This window comes from Centruroides sculpturatus, unplaced genomic scaffold, assembly GCF_000671375.1.
Source record: "Centruroides sculpturatus isolate CEXI.00-Female unplaced genomic scaffold, Cexi_2.0 scaffold339, whole genome shotgun sequence".
Lineage (NCBI taxonomy): Eukaryota > Metazoa > Arthropoda > Arachnida > Scorpiones > Buthidae > Centruroides > Centruroides sculpturatus.
The window spans coordinates 423,094-442,278 of NW_019384539.1; the positions used below are offsets into that span (position 1 = coordinate 423,094).

At 29.0% G+C, this 19,185-nt stretch overlaps 2 protein-coding genes across 2 annotated transcripts in view; one reads left to right on the forward strand and one right to left on the reverse strand.

Moving 5' to 3' along the window:
* LOC111623334 (zinc finger FYVE domain-containing protein 1-like) overlaps positions 1 to 2,591 on the forward strand; it is a 56,491-nt gene extending 53,900 nt beyond the window's left edge. Inside the window, exon 14 of the mRNA XM_023365870.1 lies at positions 1,454 to 2,591. Within this exon, the coding sequence (XP_023221638.1) occupies positions 1,454 to 1,683 (230 nt within the window). The 3' untranslated portion in view covers positions 1,684 to 2,591. The remainder of the gene's footprint in view (positions 1 to 1,453) is intronic.
* Positions 2,592 to 15,648: 13,057 nt separating this feature from the next.
* On the reverse strand, positions 15,649 to 18,513 carry LOC111623335 (cathepsin L-like). The gene is made up of 3 exons (XM_023365871.1): positions 18,486 to 18,513; positions 17,261 to 17,361; positions 15,649 to 15,879 (listed from the first exon to the last, which is right to left on the reverse strand). Exons 1-3 carry the CDS (start codon positions 18,511 to 18,513, stop codon positions 15,649 to 15,651), a joined length of 360 nt encoding a protein of 119 aa, XP_023221639.1.
* Positions 18,514 to 19,185: the final 672 nt, after the last annotated feature.

Here is a 19,185-nt window from a genome sequence, read left to right on the forward strand (position 1 = left end):
CGAAAAAATATACGTATTTTGGAAATGTTGAGTCGGATTAGTGTAGAATCGATTAATTTTATGGAAGAAAACCTTTCAATCAGCCGTAGTCCGTAAACTTGACACGTGTCGGGCTGTGATTGGAACGACTTGTAAGAAATCGGATTCCTAATAAATTGGAACGTATCTATATCTTATAGGGGGGTCGACTGTATTGCAATACTACTCTTCCAATATATATATATATATATATATTGGAAGAGTAGTATTGCAGTAGTATATATATATATAAACTTGATGAAATCAGAGGGGACCAACTCTGTGGTCTCCTTTTGTTTAAAATTTCAAACTATGTTCTTTTTATTAATCTAAAATACTGTGGCATCCTGATTAACCAAGGTATCAATGGCCAAGATAGTTAAGAAATTGGCCTGCTGCTCTAGGAACCAGGATCGAATTTGAGTGAGCAATAGAATTTTTTATGCGTGATCTGTCCTGGATATGTCAGACCCCATCCCTCACCTGACTTCATAAAAAACAATCTTAGTGCCCACAGAGCAAAAAGAGTCAAAAAAATAAAAAAAAACGAACCAAGGAATCTCAAAATTGAAAATGCAGTAATTTACCAAACATTCTGTATTGTTTAAATAAACTGGATATGGATGCATTATTATGAACAATATATTCCATTTTCAGATTAGATCTACTTATTGAACATAATGGCTTTTAATTTATAAAATAAATAAATGGTATAGAAGATTTAAAGAGTTGTTTTATCAAAGCAAAGGTAAACCTATGATCATAATCAAAATTTCTTTAATTTTTTTTTTAAATTTGTATTGTTACAAGAGTAAAACTTTTAGAACTCCATTCAAGTAGCACACATCACCTAGCCAAGATTTAAGAAACAAACTCTACTATACTATATTACGAGCTCTTGTCTTTGACAGAATGTTATTCCATTATTCACCTTGAATAATGTAGATAGAATCTTGGTTAATAGGAGTCTTATTTAATTTTAATTAATTATCATCATCCCCTTTAAGCTTAAAAATACATAGAAATATTGAAAATTATGTTTACAGAATATAAGTGCACTTACTTAAATTAGCTTTCATTTTAATAAAATATTTTTATAACTAGAACTCTCTTAACATATTCCATTAAATAAGATTTCTATTGTTGATATATATTCTAGAAACATATACATTTTTATAAAACAAAAATAATCATTAGTTTGGTAAGTTAGTATCATCTAACTTTTTGTAATTTGTTCTTTTTATTGTAGATTGATCAATTAGAGGTAGTTGTAAGATTATGAATTAATGTAGAATTATAATTACTATAATTTTTAAAATTCATGTTCACAGCCATCAAAAAGAATTATTTAATATTCTTATTGAAAATAATTTTATATAAAAATGATAAATATATTTGGCATTTGTTGATTGACAAACATTTCTATCATAATTAGGGTTCATAAAGGATTCGGCTCGACCGGCATATTGGATACCCGATCACGAAATAACACAGTGTGCAGTCTGTCAGACGGAATTCAACTCCAAACTGCCTATTCACCACTGTCGCGCCTGCGGAAAGGGAGTCTGTGACCAGTGCTCTGCCGCCCGACGACCGGTACCTTCTAGAGGATGGGATCACCCCGTTCGCATCTGTTCTTCATGCGATAAAAAATCAGATCTGTAATTTAATTAATTTTTATGTTTAAAACATACAAATTGTACATCCATTCCACTCTGGACCAATATATATATATAAACCTAGTCTGACCATCAGATTTGATCAAAGCCAGTTTATGTTTATAAGGTAATTTCTAATAGATATTAATAGTATAACTAAAGTTACATTTCAATGTCAAACCAATAAACATATAATGAACAAAAATTACCGTAATCAATTTTGACACAGATGTATATATTTGATTGATTTGAATCGACGACTTGCAATTTTAAACGATAACAGTGTTACGTTTTTGTAGTTTTACATGATTTTAACAATCATCAATGCCATTAAATTTGTACAAACACAAACAAAAATCCTTGATGTATAAAATCTTTTCATTCCAGCTCATTACGGGCAGCAGATAGTTTTGTAAGGGTTGAACCATAAGTGACATACCTGGTAGAAACAAAAAGAACAAAGTGGTTTGGGCTTTTTAGGTCATCGGATTCACACCTTTTAGTTTATTCTTTCGGATAATGACACTAAATTCTTTGTGTATCAAATGTCAAGATACATATATCAAGAAATAAATATGATGTGTTGTGATTTTGTTGCAATGTTCAAATATTTAATATGATCTTGTGGAAAAACCACTTAACTCATTCAGAAAAACATTATTTAATTTTATCTTATGTTAAATATTTACATAATTATTATGTTCTCTCTCTATGGCAATAGCTTGTGGTTTATCCCATATAAAATTGTAGGACAACTGACAAGATGTTTAAATTTCTTAGTATCAGAAACTATTAGTTCGGTTTTATTTCTAGTGTTGTAAGGACAATAAATATACCACAATTTTTTTATTGGATGAAATAAAACTTGTTTTAGCACTTTATACAGTTAACTGTAATAAAAAAAAAAAGTTTTTTACATTACAACTGATATATAAGAGCTTATGTAAATTATATAAATTCCAATAGAATTTTTAAAAATAAATTACTTAACAAAGTGTGTTTAAATTTTATTTTAATAGTTAAAAATCACTTATAAACATTGCTTGGCACAAAGACGACTCATTTTCTCTTACAATATAATCATCATTTAACAACACCCAACAGAAAAATCTCGAAATATTTAACTAAAAAATCCTGCAACGAGTTACTTAACGTTCCCGGCAATATTTGGTGGCGCCATCTGTTATGATATTTTGTTTAAAAAACTTTTATTTTTAAGTATTATAAAATGGTAAAAAATTTAATTTTGAGAATAGGACAGGTTTTATAAAAAATTGTAAATGCTACAAACGTTTAAAATCGTCATTTAGTCTGACTCTACTGGAGATATACGCGATCTCCGTTTATCTCTCCACTCCTCGACTTTTAACCACCAAAATTTAATAGCATTAAACCCCTAATACACAAACCTCCCTGCAAAATTTCAGAAAATTTCCACAAAAAGTACAGGAGTTATTAAGCTTAAAACAGGGTGAACAAAATTTGCCCCCACACCAACATTTATTTATACATACAGAAATTACCCCGAAATTTTTTGCATTTCTCGACGTTTCAAGGTCCCCAAGCCCAAAAAATATAAAAATCTTGGGGTTAATTTTTTGACCAATCGCCGTACTTTCCCTCATATATAACAGCCGGAAAAGTAAAATCAATTTAAAACAGCATGTCTCATCAATATGTCACCTACTAAATCTACAAATTTTCAACTATTTTTGTTTAACTTTTACTGGATGTAAATTTTGTTTAACAGCTATTCTCATCATGGTTTATGTATAACGCGGTATGGGGTCTATAAACGACTTCCAGATTGCGAACGACCTCTAAACAACGAAATAGAAACAATCGGGTTTAGAACATCTTCCGGGTTTAGAACATTTTAACAAGTAACATATTTAAGTACTGTAACATTAGTAACACCATAATTTTGTTTTCTAAAAAAGAAAATGAGGCTATTCAGTTGTTAAAAAGAATTCCGTTCCGAATACTGAACATTGTTTCAAAACATTATCTTTCCTCCTCCCCTTTTGATCCACTGGCATAGTTGAGTGGCACAGATGACATTCAAAATATCTCGTACTGAAAAAACAAAATAAATGTGATGTGCAAGAATTACAGCATCAATCAATCACAGGAAAAGATCATTTGAAGGATTATACTGTCGCCATTTATTCACTTAATTCATACATTTCCCACTTTTCTAAAAATTATCTGGTTTGTTTATGTTCCATTTTGGCTGGTATATCGCGTGTTGCGCATTATATAACGACCCGTCTAGTGTTTTTTTTAAGTCTTTTTTTTGCTTACTTATCACTCCGTCGTGTTTTATAAATAATATCGCTAAGTATATTCTAACGTGACTCATCTAAACGCATTCCCCCTTCCTGTTTGAGTTCTACAGGTGTTTTTATAATCGGTGTATCGAAAAGACTGGCTGCTGATTGGTCGTCGTTTGTAACCCCCCCCTTTACGGCTTCAATCTAACGACTGGTCTGGACATCCGATCCCGTTCTTAAACAGTAAACGCCGGTTGTTCACCCTCTTTTCTTTCCTCCCCTCCAGCTGTTTTCTTAGTCACTGCTCGCAAGGTCGCGTCTTAACGAGGGTAAAATTGGTAGCAGAAAAGTAAAACTTGTCCCATCACTGTCAATGACGTCGAAGTTCTTTCCGCTTTTACATTAATGAGCTGTGACGTCACGCTCGTGATACTGATATTTCTATCCCTTCCAAATGGTATAATCTCCCACAGTTACGCTCCAGTTAGTTATCTTTCGGGTTCTTAACCTTATTTTCCCTTCCTTTAGACCCATTCACATCGCTCGGATTTCATTCAGGAAGTTTTTAGTTTTGATGTATTTTTGTTTCCGGTTTGATCTCTATTTAAATAATATATTTATGATATATATTTGAAAAAAATATAGAATAAATCTATAGAAAAATATTTTCTTTGAAGCAGAGTGAGTGGCTATTGTAAATTTTAGCTGACAATAGAAATTCTAACGATTCTTAACTCTCACAATAGCTTTGGATGCTGTTTTTTTATTCTTACCAGAGACTAAAGTAACAATAGAATGACGTAAACTTTGATAGAGGTGACATTGATCGTGACAGATCCAGAAGCAAAATAAACCCGTTAAAAAAAGCTAAATAATTTATAACTTTGTTTAGATTTTTTTGTGAATGTAGCATTTGTTTTTAAGTTTTGTTCGCATAGTTTATAGAGTAAAGCTGTAGAAAAACGTCACAAAAGTCTTTTGTTCTGTGAACAAATGGCTATATAAAGATTATATACATATATAAATAGTATATTCCTTTTTTTTTATTTATTCATTAACCTTTCGATAATAGCCAGCGAGTTGGATTTTGGCATGATTTTCGACAACTATATTTTGGCTCGAACATATGAACTATTGATCCAAATAAACGGGAAATTAATTCTATCGGGTTTACAGGTGACGACACGACCCATTTTGTAATTTTACAACTATTGGCTACGTAATAAGTAGGCCTATTTAACATAGTTACAACAGAATATACGCCGGTTACAACCTATTAACTCCATTCGATTGTCGCGTAAGAAGTCGTACGGAGCCAAATTACGAAGAAGAAAATGGCTCTGCAAAGTTTTAAAATAATCGATAGTCAAAATAAGAATTTAAGGGCGTAATTAGAAAAGAATCTTTCTCTTCAATTACCTACAAAATGCTTAAATTATCGAAGAAATGATTCTCGGAAGGACGATTATAGAGAGTGAAGTAGAATCTTCATTACTTAAATGCGTAACATCGCATGATGTAATTATATTTTTCTAGGAAATCATAAATAACAATAATTTTTTTTTGGTATTTAGTCGAATTAAATGGGTTGTAGAGTTCAGAAAACCGATTAACAGTCTGTAGACATTAATAAGTTTAATACAAGTGTTTGCCGGTTGCTCGTCAACTCTTCGTTCTTATAGAAATTTTTAAGTAGTAAGAGGTCTTTGACCGCTTTGAAGGGATTCGGGACACGAAATTTTTAAGAATTTCTTAGTTTCGCTTTATATTAACTTGTTGTAAAGTTAATTCTTTAAAAATAAAATAGAAAAAAAAGAGGTTCTTTGAATAGGAAGAAGGAAAAAATATCTTTACAAATTTTAGTGGTGAGTAGCTCTATAAATAGCTCGGCAAAGAGAATTCTTTTTGCTTTGTGAACCAATGTGGTTTCTTTTTACTAAGTCGATTGTAGTCTCGGAATAGGGATGTCTGTCCTCAGTTAGAAATAGGTTCTATTCCTAGTCGAGAAAATAGTAAGACGTGTCTAGATTTAGCAAGTTTACGTTACTTCAAACAGCTAGAGATCTTTCTTAGATCCAAGGACTTTCTACATCTGGATGAAGAGAATCAGCCAGCGTAAAATTGCGAATAAATCGAATAAGTATTTTATATAATAATTTCGTTAAGAATAGATGTTTCGTTATCCGAATACAAAATCCTACTGGAATATCGAATGATGTAGCCTATTTCTTTTATATGGTTATAGTTGATTTAAATTTTAAAAATCCTCTTCGAGAACCGAAAATTGGCTGGATTTCAATATCAATATTTTATCTATATCAGCAGTTTGTTTATAATATCAAAATGCCGGTTGAAAATGATAAACTGTCATTGAACTAAGCTTGATGTTCTTCGAGTTTCCGGATCGATAAGGAAGCAATCGCTTACAATTAAAATGCTCCCGTAAATTTCACTTTGATGAACTTCATGAAAATCGATGAATATTCGAAATTGCTACTGTTCCTCTCGAAATTTTAATCGATAATAATAAAATACAATAAACTTTCTAAATCAATGTTTCGACTCTAGTAAGGAACATCTTTATTCCTCATCTTTGCGCACGACTGTGTTCAAACAATTGAAGTGTGTTCGACACAACTTTTAACTGTGTTCAATGATTTTTAAGTGTCGAACACGACAGAGATTTCATATTTATTATAGAAATAAGTTTATTGTTCATTAATAATCGAAAATTCAATATCGGAACCAACTTTTAAACAATTTCTAAAGTTCTTCATTACGATTTCAACGTCTTCTAATGCCGAGATCATTGACACGGAAGTGAAGATCGAACAGAGAGATAACTGTAAAAAGATAAAAAATAAAAAGTATAATAAAGGAAGTTCATTTATTTTACTTCGTATTCCGAATCAGAATGGTTTCCTTTTAAAAAATGGATGTTGAATTTCGAGAATTGCATCGATATACACAGTGTTTGTAGATCGTTTTCAGAAGAGGGATATTAACGTGATGAATGATAAATGATGCAAAGTTAGGAAAGTGGGCGCCGGCCTTCTCACCACGATAACAATTTTAATACTAACAACAACAATACATTCACACTATAAAAGTGAAAGTATCCTTCGAAGGAAGATTCATTCCTTATCTCTTTTCCAACTGATAATATTTCTAATTTTGTCGAAACAATGAATATTACATGAGAATATAAATAAAGTCATTACTATTTTTAGAAAGCGATACAATTTTAGATCCCAGCGTAAATATTTTATCGATATTTTTTTTTTTTAATACAAACNGCTACTACACTCTGACTCCAAAGGGAGTGATCATATTTTATTTTCTTAACTATAGAAAAATATTTTCTTTGAAGCAGAGTGAGTGGCTATTGTAAATTTTAGCTGACAATAGAAATTCTAACGATTCTTAACTCTCACAATAGCTTTGGATGCTGTTTTTTTATTCTTACCAGAGACTAAAGTAACAATAGAATGACGTAAACTTTGATAGAGGTGACATTGATCGTGACAGATCCAGAAGCAAAATAAACCCGTTAAAAAAAGCTAAATAATTTATAACTTTGTTTAGATTTTTTTGTGAATGTAGCATTTGTTTTTAAGTTTTGTTCGCATAGTTTATAGAGTAAAGCTGTAGAAAAACGTCACAAAAGTCTTTTGTTCTGTGAACAAATGGCTATATAAAGATTATATACATATATAAATAGTATATTCCTTTTTTTTTATTTATTCATTAACCTTTCGATAATAGCCAGCGAGTTGGATTTTGGCATGATTTTCGACAACTATATTTTGGCTCGAACATATGAACTATTGATCCAAATAAACGGGAAATTAATTCTATCGGGTTTACAGGTGACGACACGACCCATTTTGTAATTTTACAACTATTGGCTACGTAATAAGTAGGCCTATTTAACATAGTTACAACAGAATATACGCCGGTTACAACCTATTAACTCCATTCGATTGTCGCGTAAGAAGTCGTACGGAGCCAAATTACGAAGAAGAAAATGGCTCTGCAAAGTTTTAAAATAATCGATAGTCAAAATAAGAATTTAAGGGCGTAATTAGAAAAGAATCTTTCTCTTCAATTACCTACAAAATGCTTAAATTATCGAAGAAATGATTCTCGGAAGGACGATTATAGAGAGTGAAGTAGAATCTTCATTACTTAAATGCGTAACATCGCATGATGTAATTATATTTTTCTAGGAAATCATAAATAACAATAATTTTTTTTTTGGTATTTAGTCGAATTAAATGGGTTGTAGAGTTCAGAAAACCGATTAACAGTCTGTAGACATTAATAAGTTTAATACAAGTGTTTGCCGGTTGCTCGTCAACTCTTCGTTCTTATAGAAATTTTCAAGTAGTAAGAGGTCTTTGACCGCTTTGAAGGGATTCGGGACACGAAATTTTTAAGAATTTCTTAGTTTCTCTCATCAATATGTCACCTACTAAATCTACAAATTTTCAACTATTTTTGTTTAACTGGATGTAAATTTTGTTTAACAGCTATTCTCATCATGGTTTATGTATAACGCGGTATGGGGTCTATAAACGACTTCCAGATTGCGAACGACCTCTAAACAACGAAATAGAAACAATCGGGTTTAGAACATCTTCCGGGTTTAGAACATTTTAACAAGTAACATATTTAAGTACTGTAACATTAGTAACACCATAATTTTGTTTTCTAAAAAAGAAAATGAGGCTATTCAGTTGTTAAAAAGAATTCCGTTCCGAATACTGAACATTGTTTCAAAACATTATCTTTCCTCCTCCCCTTTTGATCCACTGGCATAGTTGAGTGGCACAGATGACATTCAAAATATCTCGTACTGAAAAAACAAAATAAATGTGATGTGCAAGAATTACAGCATCAATCAATCACAGGAAAAGATCATTTGAAGGATTATACTGTCGCCATTTATTCACTTAATTCATACATTTCCCACTTTTCTAAAAATTATCTGGTTTGTTTATGTTCCATTTTGGCTGGTATATCGCGTGTTGCGCATTATATAACGACCCGTCTAGTGTTTTTTTTAAGTCTTTTTTTTGCTTACTTATCACTCCGTCGTGTTTTATAAATAATATCGCTAAGTATATTCTAACGTGACTCATCTAAACGCATTCCCCCTTCCTGTTTGAGTTCTACAGGTGTTTTTATAATCGGTGTATCGAAAAGACTGGCTGCTGATTGGTCGTCGTTTGTAACCCCCCCCTTTACGGCTTCAATCTAACGACTGGTCTGGACATCCGATCCCGTTCTTAAACAGTAAACGCCGGTTGTTCACCCTCTTTTCTTTCCTCCCCTCCAGCTGTTTTCTTAGTCACTGCTCGCAAGGTCGCGTCTTAACGAGGGTAAAATTGGTAGCAGAAAAGTAAAACTTGTCCCATCACTGTCAATGACGTCGAAGTTCTTTCCGCTTTTACATTAATGAGCTGTGACGTCACGCTCGTGATACTGATATTTCTATCCCTTCCAAATGGTATAATCTCCCACAGTTACGCTCCAGTTAGTTATCTTTCGGGTTCTTAACCTTATTTTCCCTTCCTTTAGACCCATTCACATCGCTCGGATTTCATTCAGGAAGTTTTTAGTTTTGATGTATTTTTGTTTCCGGTTTGATCTCTATTTAAATAATATATTTATGATATATATTTGAAAAAAATATAGAATAAATCTATAGAAAAATATTTTCTTTGAAGCAGAGTGAGTGGCTATTGTAAATTTTAGCTGACAATAGAAATTCTAACGATTCTTAACTCTCACAATAGCTTTGGATGCTGTTTTTTTATTCTTACCAGAGACTAAAGTAACAATAGAATGACGTAAACTTTGATAGAGGTGACATTGATCGTGACAGATCCAGAAGCAAAATAAACCCGTTAAAAAAAGCTAAATAATTTATAACTTTGTTTAGATTTTTTTGTGAATGTAGCATTTGTTTTTAAGTTTTGTTCGCATAGTTTATAGAGTAAAGCTGTAGAAAAACGTCACAAAAGTCTTTTGTTCTGTGAACAAATGGCTATATAAAGATTATATACATATATAAATAGTATATTCCTTTTTTTTTATTTATTCATTAACCTTNATGAAAAAATATTTAACAGTTTTAATTGTAAGGAAAACGAGAATAAAAACATCATAAATTTCTATTTTATTTCTCTTGTTTAGACGATTGATTTTTGTCTGAAATGTCACAATTGCTGTTTTCCAAGTTCAAAAAAAATAAAATAAAATTCTATTTAATCAGAACACAAAGAGGAAGATTTTTTTTTCAAATCGTTCTCTTTAAAAACATTAAAGGAATGCAATTTAATTATTTAAAAAATAACGTATTTTTTTGTTTTAGTTTTCCTTCTTGGAGATATTTCGAGATGTTAAATCTATCGAAATGGATCTTTCTTTAAGCATTTATCTATGAATGGCTCCTTGTATTTTTTTCCTCCAAAGTTAATTTTAAGTTAAACAGCTGCCATTGACGGAAATATATCAATATTTAGCCGTTTGTATTTGGACTAGACTTGGTTTTAATGTAAAGTTTTTCTCCTTTATTTTGCCGTTTATCCAAAATGCCACGGAACGTTTTCATGCCATTGTGCCAAAAACCACTTTTTCATGCAGTCTGAAAGCACGAAATTCAAAGATTAATTAAAAATTTCATTATATTTGTAGCCCAACACATTTTTTTTTCATAATTTTCGCCGGGGAGACTGGCTTTTTAGCGTGTAATTAACATTTAGAGTGTGAATAACTCGAAGGTTTCTCTCGTACCAATTTTATTTTAGTGTGTACAAGAGAACGTCGTTGCACTTTCAGCAATTTCGAATGGACCTAATTAAATTGGATAATTGAAATTAGAATTAAAGAAGAAAGTTAATTCTCATACCAGATAAAACCATGTTACCAAGATACCTGTTGATTCAGAAGCGTTGTAACAGAATAGAGGGGAATATTTATTAGTAATCACAGATGTATTTGTTGACCATTCTTAATTGGCAACCTCATTTCTAATTTACTAGAACCCGACAGACATATTCAAATTATTATAAACACTGGAGATCGCCATACACTAGTCAATAAGCACTGAATGATACTAAAACGGTGGAAGGATTGAGAATTAGGTAAGAATAAGCGTAAAAAATTCCATTTAATAAAAAATTTAAATCCTTATCGAGAAACCATTAGGACAGAACTAAACCAATTATCAAAATTAGAAAAATTACAGAATTTAAATACACGTGTCTATTAATAGTTCTGTTGATGAATGTCTTCTTCTTAGGAATTTCCACGAAACGTAACCAGATGTTTTTATGTTTTTTACTCTAAAAACTTAAAATATAAATAATTTTTTTTTAAATTAAAGATACATAGAAATTACCTCCTTATAACAATATTTCCCTGGATAATGAACGTATTTTCCGACCTATTGGAAGTTAGAAGAAGAAGAAAACATCGAGTAGTTCTTTGCGTCTTTACGATGGATTAAAAAATATCTTTAAAAATTTCAATTTGGAATAATAATTGTTGATATTTCTTAAATTTCGAACCCGTATTTCATAATCACATGACCAGATGAGACTGCAGCATTTTTTAAGATTTTTGAAAGGGAGGAGTAAAAAAAAAAATGATGTTGATTTATGAAAACAAACAAGACATTAAGCTGATTGTAAACAAAATAATTAACGGAAGAAGAATAGAAAGAAATGCTTTTAAGGTTTGATTATTAATTAACGAAGGTTTTAAAGAGGTGTTGGAGTTAATGAAGTTATATTTATAATTAATATCAATATATACGGGGTGCAGGTTGCCGGACAGAAAAGAGGCATTTCTTGCGGAGACAGCGTGGATCCAAGCCAAAAATTCGCGCGTTCTACTAGTGACTTGCCAATCCTAAAAATACTGCCAAACCAACATACAAAGTCGGTAGAAAAGACGGGGATATACCCATCCGGAAAAGGGTAAAGACTGGAAAAAATTACTTTTCTTCGATTATTCTTTATGTTTGGAATGTGTATTGTGATAGAGATTCGATAATCATCTTCCACATCATCAAAAGATGCTACCAAGAACAGTAAGTGTTTTCGCATTATCATACCACAAAACATAGGCAAGTTTCTCCTTATGTTCCATTGTTATTGACGAATTTACAAGTTAGTTATATTGTGTGATAATGGAAATGCGTGTATAAAATGCCACTTAAGTATTAAAAAATAATAATAATAATGCCGTTACACGCCTTCTTAAACCTGTGATTTATTGTTTGCTCTTGTGAATCATCTATAGACGATGACATATTAACTAGGCACTATGGCCAGAATGATGCAATCTGTTTGTTTATTGTTCGCATCCTTTTCTATTTATTTAGCTTATGGTAAATTCGAGAATCGATTTATATAAACCGGTGACGCATTATATGAGCTTCGATTTGTTTATGCCCCTATTATTATTGACCGGTTGGTGAAGATGTGGAGATGTGGAGAGGACACTTTACAGTTTAATTTCTTAATCATTTTAAACGTATTAATAAAAATTTACACAACATATCCTTTAATAATTAATAAAATTTTATTACTAATACATTTCTTGCCATATATTAAATAAATTTTTAAAGAAACAGGGATTATTTTTAATAGTTTTCTGTTAAAATTTATCTTAAAAGAGCTCTTTTTAATATATTTAGATATGGTTAAATTAAATGGGATATTCATTTGACGTTTTTTAAATTGTAAAAAGAAAAATTGTGTCATGAGATAGATAACATCTTTCTTCTCCATTACTGAATATCCTCATCTATTTTTGAAGTGGAAAGACACATTTAGTAACAATGAAAGATATCCAATGCCTTATTTGTTTAATTTATATATTATTACATTTATATATAATTATTTTTTGCATTATATTAATTATGTATGAAACTGTTCAAGGTATACTAATATAATTTAGATTGTTAAAATTAAGTCTAAATTCAAGAAAATTTTTGATAAAAGTAAGGAAAAGATGTTGTGTTTAACAAATAAAATACATATTAAGAAAAAAATTCACATTCAATATGTATAAAGTATGCAAAGTTACTTTAACTTAGTGATAGAATGTATTCTAATAATCCAATTTGTATATAAAATTTATATGTATAAATTATATACACATCTCTTTATGCATCTTAACTTTTAATTACAGTCAAAAGATATTTATCAGACTTAACATAACAATATTATAATATTTTTCTCTCATAAATTTGGTGAATCAACATAAATTAAATCCTGAATCAAAATTTTTAAACTAGATTTATATGTATCATATCCCCTTTTACAGTATAACACTGTAAAAGTTATATANGATTTTTACCTTATCTAATCTATGTCACTACTTTAGACTGCTGAATTTTTATACTACAATTAATATGCAAATATATATTATGTGTCTGATCTTTCTGTATAGATTTAAATAACATAAAATAAATCCTAAAGATAATTTTTGCAAATGAATTAGTGTCAGAATTATATTGTATTGCCCAAATATTAATTCAAAATGCTAATTCATGATTTTTATATATTGTAAATAGAAATTACAAGACTTCAACCTAAGGAATTTTTATAAAGGAAACAGAATTGTGTTACGCTTAGTGACTTATTAAGCAAGAAACTTGATTAATATTTATAAACAAATTGTAACTAAATAGAAATATTTATTTAAGTTTAATTTTTAATTTTAGAAACAATTATTTGATATGCATTATTAAATTTCAATGTTTTTATAAAAATTCTAATGAAAGTTTAAAAAGTTTTATATAGTTCCTATGCACTAAGATCACTTAAATTACATCATATTTAACTTAAAAGATTTTGAACTACATTAAATCAATATAAACTTATATATTACAGATTTTTATGTCAAAATGACAGCATAAATCTACAGAACTGTTCTGTATGCAGTTAAATTGAAAATCATATTAATATTTATATTTTTTAGATAGTATAACCTTGCGTAGATAATGTGCAGATGTTAGGATCCTGCAGTGTTTATTCTCTTAAATATTACATCTTTAAATATTTTCCAAATGTTTGGATGTTTATTGAAATTCATTAAATGTTTATTCAATCTGTATCATCTCTTAAAATCTCTCATTTGATTGATGTTTGATGTAAAATCCAGCTGCGCTCTTGTTTAATGACGAACGGGCAAAATGGTTAAAACAATTCTCACGTTAAGTGGCGATAATATATTGAATAAAAACTCTCCACTCCAATCTTAAAAAATTTGAGTAGAACAATCTGTCGAAATATTTTAAGAATCTTAGATATTAAGAATATAATAATTGTAATTTTTATATATTTTTTAGCCTTGACCTAGTTATTGTTTAAAGTATACATTAATCATATATTTTCTAAGATTTTTGTACAATTTTAAATCATTATTAAATAATTCTAAATGTTAAACTGAATAAAATTGCTGATATTTTTTTGGAATTAGAAATGATTTATTTAATTATTTATTTTGCTTTAATGTTATTGAATTCAGTGGTTGAACTTTCAAGTAGAAAATACAACAAACATATGAAATTTCAGTAAAAAAAAATAATAAATCTTTAAAGTTGTTTTAGGAAATAATTTTAGTTTTGGTTGTTGCTACTGAATTATGAAATCTTAAAGATTCTTGAAGAGTGAAATCATTTTGTTGCTTTAGAAAAGTGCGAGTGATGTGTAACGAGATATAAACTGTCAAGAAATTGGTAATAATGTTATACGCATAAATATTTAGAAATTTTATAGTGCTATTTATTGATTACGACAAAAATTAGGTTAGTTTATATTCAAATGATGGAGTATTTATTTTATATATGTCATCAATCATATATCATATCAAATTTTAATGAATTTGCTTAATTACTTTATCATTATTTAATTTAATTATTAATATTATAANAATACATCAATATTTTCTATTTCTTGAGTTAATAGTCTCTTTGTAGCATGTGACATTGTTCAAGAATTTAATTTGCATTTTAGAAAAGTTTTAATCCATCAACTATAAAACAATAATATGAATGATTCACACAGAGGGATCTTTAAACTTTGATTTGTGTTTTTAGAAATGTTTCCTTGAAATCTTTTAAGATAAACAAGTATTAAACTTTGATTAGAGAAGTAATAAATGCTCATAAATAAATTCAAAACTTTCATTAATTTTATTTAAATAAATTTTTAAAGAAACAGGGATTATTTTTAATAGTTTTCTGTTAAAATTTATCTTAAAAGAGCTCTTTTTAATATATTTAGATATGGTTAAATTAAATGGGATATTCATTTGACGTTTTTTAAATTGTAAAAAGAAAAATTGTGTCATGAGATAGATAACATCTTTCTTCTCCATTACTGAATATCCTCATCTATTTTTGAAGTGGAAAGACACATTTAGTAACAATGAAAGATATCCAATGCCTTATTTGTTTAATTTATATATTATTACATTTATATATAATTATTTTTTGCATTATATTAATTATGTATGAAACTGTTCAAGGTATACTAATATAATTTAGATTGTTAAAATTAAGTCTAAATTCAAGAAAATTTTTGATAAAAGTAAGGAAAAGATGTTGTGTTTAACAAATAAAATACATATTAAGAAAAAAATTCACATTCAATATGTATAAAGTATGCAAAGTTACTTTAACTTAGTGATAGAATGTATTCTAATAATCCAATTTGTATATAAAATTTATATGTATAAATTATATACACGTAAGTAGCGAAAGAGTCCGCACTAGCATCTATAGATACTGAAATTGGACCAATGGTTGCTACAGCTTGTTTCAAGGCTTCTTCGTCACCACTTTTAACATCCACGTAACCGGTACAAGTAGCGCCGATAGACGAACGCTTAAATCTGCATTTGTCGTTCTGAAGGAAATTGAAAAAAATTACACACAATTCTCTTTTTAGGAACTGAATATGTTCCTGAAATGTTCGTGTAAAGGTATTGAAAAGTGCAAGAATGATTTTTGCCACTAATTATGTACGCTGATGCAATTATTTCCTGATACACTTTACGAGTTAACCGAAATATATTTTATGCAATACCTTATTGCAGTGTGTTTCTCAAAGTTTTTGGTCCACGACTCTCCTTTTGCACTTAAAAATTTCAAAGAACCCCTGAAAAATGGGTTTGTGTAAAAAAACATCACGAAGGAGGGAATTGATTTAAATTCAAAAGGAGTTAATTTTTATTTTGTTTAATTGCATTGAAACATTCAATTTTAATAGCAGATTTTTTTTAGTATCATTAAAAATTAATAACTTATCATTGGTACATCTGTGAACAAAATTTTCTTTGTATATGTTTCGATATTAGTAAACTCAATTAGTTAAGTTAAACATATTTTAAATTAAATTTAATGTGCTGTGAGCCTGCTTATTTTGACACAATAAATTAAACCTGGGTTTGATATCAGTCAGTGCAGTCTCATAGCGATTTCTATGTTGCAAAGACGACAGCGCTGCTTTGTTTTGATGTTGATCATTACTGAAAAATGCCATTTCGCATAAATAAGTGGTTGCCATTGCTAATTCATAATTCAGAGAGTAGTGAATACTCTGCTTTCACACTAAGCCAAAAAGAATCTGCTATTTCTAAATATGAATCCATAGTAAATTTAAAAAAATATTTGAAAACATTGATCTGTCATCAGTTTTCTGCGACCTCCCAAATATTTTTCACGACCCATTGAAGGTCGAGACCCCCACTTTGAAAATCACTGCCTTATTGCATTGTGTAAGAAACATATTAAAACACCAATTAAGTTGTGTTTTTCGATTATAATCTCCGGAATTTTTATTCTAATATTACAATATGTTTATTAATTTCTGCTATATTCTAATATTTGCCATGATAAATATTAATCATGTAATCCGTGTCATAATTGATAAATCATTTAGGTCTACTCTAATAACAAAATATATATCCCATTCTCATAAATTGTGCTAACTTTTAGTAAAGTTATCCGATAACAGTATAATCCTTTCGAAAACTTTTAAAATCTCTCGAGTAATTCGACAATTTCGTGTGTCATTTCACAAGTATTTTTTACATGTTGAAATCTTGAACTATTTGTTGTAAATTTTGCAATATTTCTACAATCCTTCGCTCACATGAACAAGAGTTGCAAAATTACATAAAGATTAAAAATGGCAATTTAAACGTGCCAAATCGTGTAAAACAAAAGTATCTGTAACAATATGAAAAAATAAGGTTAGTATAGCATAATTATGAAAAGATTCTCACCATAGCTTCGTACGGATAAGAATCTTCGGTGTCGATGCCTTTATTTACTTTTACATATTCAAATGCATTATCCATCAGTCCTCCTTCGCAACCTTCATTATCTTTAAATTTATAATGTAAAACAATAATTAAAGATGATTCTCTTTTGTATTTTAATATAAAATATCGTACGTNTAGATATTAAGAATATAATAATTGTAATTTTTATATATTTTTTAGCCTTGACCTAGTTATTGTTTAAAGTATACATTAATCATATATTTTCTAAGATTTTTGTACAATTTTAAATCATTATTAAATAATTCTAAATGTTAAACTGAATAAAATTGCTGATATTTTTTTGGAATTAGAAATGATTTATTTAATTATTTATTTTGCTTTAATGTTATTGAATTCAGTGGTTGAACTTTCAAGTAGAAAATACAACAAACATATGAAATTTCAGTAAAAAAAAATAATAAATCTTTAAAGTTGTTTTAGGAAATAATTTTAGTTTTGGTTGTTGCTACTGAATTATGAAATCTTAAAGATTCTTGAAGAGTGAAATCATTTTGTTGCTTTAGAAAAGTGCGAGTGATGTGTAACGAGATATAAACTGTCAAGAAATTGGTAATAATGTTATACGCATAAATATTTAGAAATTTTATAGTGCTATTTATTGATTACGACAAAAATTAGGTTAGTTTATATTCAAATGATGGAGTATTTATTTTATATATGTCATCAATCATATATCATATCAAATTTTAATGAATTTGCTTAATTACTTTATCATTATTTAATTTAATTATTAATATTAAAAAAGGCAGAAGTTCATTCAGTCTTTTAATATACTGAATATACTTTCAAGGAAGAAATGAAAAGTAATTTTAATATTTTAAGTTTTAAATAAATTTAAGATATTAATTTAGTTTATTAGTTCAGGACCTTTCTTTCTAATTAATAAATAGAGCACAGTGTAAATAGTGAAAGGAAATGCTTTAAAGAGCATAATCCATAAAGAATAAAGACTTATTTTTGGATAAAATTTATTACAATTTATATTTATACAGTTCATTCATTGCATAAATAGAATTGAGGATTTAATTAATTAATTAATTAAATCCTCAATTAGTCTAATTAATAAATTAATAATCAACTTCATTATTTTATTAATTAGAAAGCAAGAATGAACTGTATAAATGTAAACTGCAACAGATTTTATCCAAAAATAAGCATTCTTTACTCCATTTTAAAGCATTTCCTTTGACCATTCATGCCATGTAGGCAAACATTCTTTACAGGTGCTCTTTATCAATTTTTTTTCAAATTTAATCAGAAAAACGCCCATTTTGCTTCTTTTTTTTTTTTTAAATCAATTTTTCTTGTAATAAAAAGGAGAGAAAATTTAAGTTAGAATTTTTAAGTGAAGTATAGCATAGGTTTTATTACATATTAAATTTATTCATTACAAGAATGCAAACCAATTCTGCTTACACAAATAGATAATGTATATAATATTTTAAAGTGATAAAAGATGGATTTTATGGATGCAGTGATAAAGAGAGAAGGCTACTCTTCCTGCATAACCAATGTACAGATGTAGCTATATATAGCAAAATGGGAAAAGGGGGAAGACTTATGTCAACAGTGGACGATTCTACTCTTTTGTGACATTTGACCCTAGCCACGGTTCATCTTATCTGTCAATGTTGAGACTAAACGTAGAGTCGTCGCCGTACTAAGATATAACACACATACACATACACATACATGTATATATGTATTTATATATCTTACCGTCTCGTCCAACATTTATTCCTGTTTACGCTTCGTCAACTTTCTACCTGGAAAGCAGCAATTGAGAAACGTGTAGAAGATTAAACTCTTTGCTGACACGCAGTCTAAAGACGACTTTCTAAGTAAGGAAACTTAAAGTCGGCACG

Bases quoted from the DNA above. Each gene is read 5' to 3' on its own strand.
- LOC111623335 (XM_023365871.1), bottom strand. From the start codon at position 18,513: ATGGTCAAAGGAAATGCTTTAAAATGGA. The intron at 17,362-18,485 runs GTAAAGAATGCT...ATAAATTTAAAG, and splicing joins AGGAAATGCTTTAAAATGGA to ATAATGAAGGTTGCGAAGGA. The intron at 15,880-17,260 runs GTGAGAATCTTT...AATTTCCTTCAG, and splicing joins CTTATCCGTACGAAGCTATG to AACGACAAATGCAGATTTAA.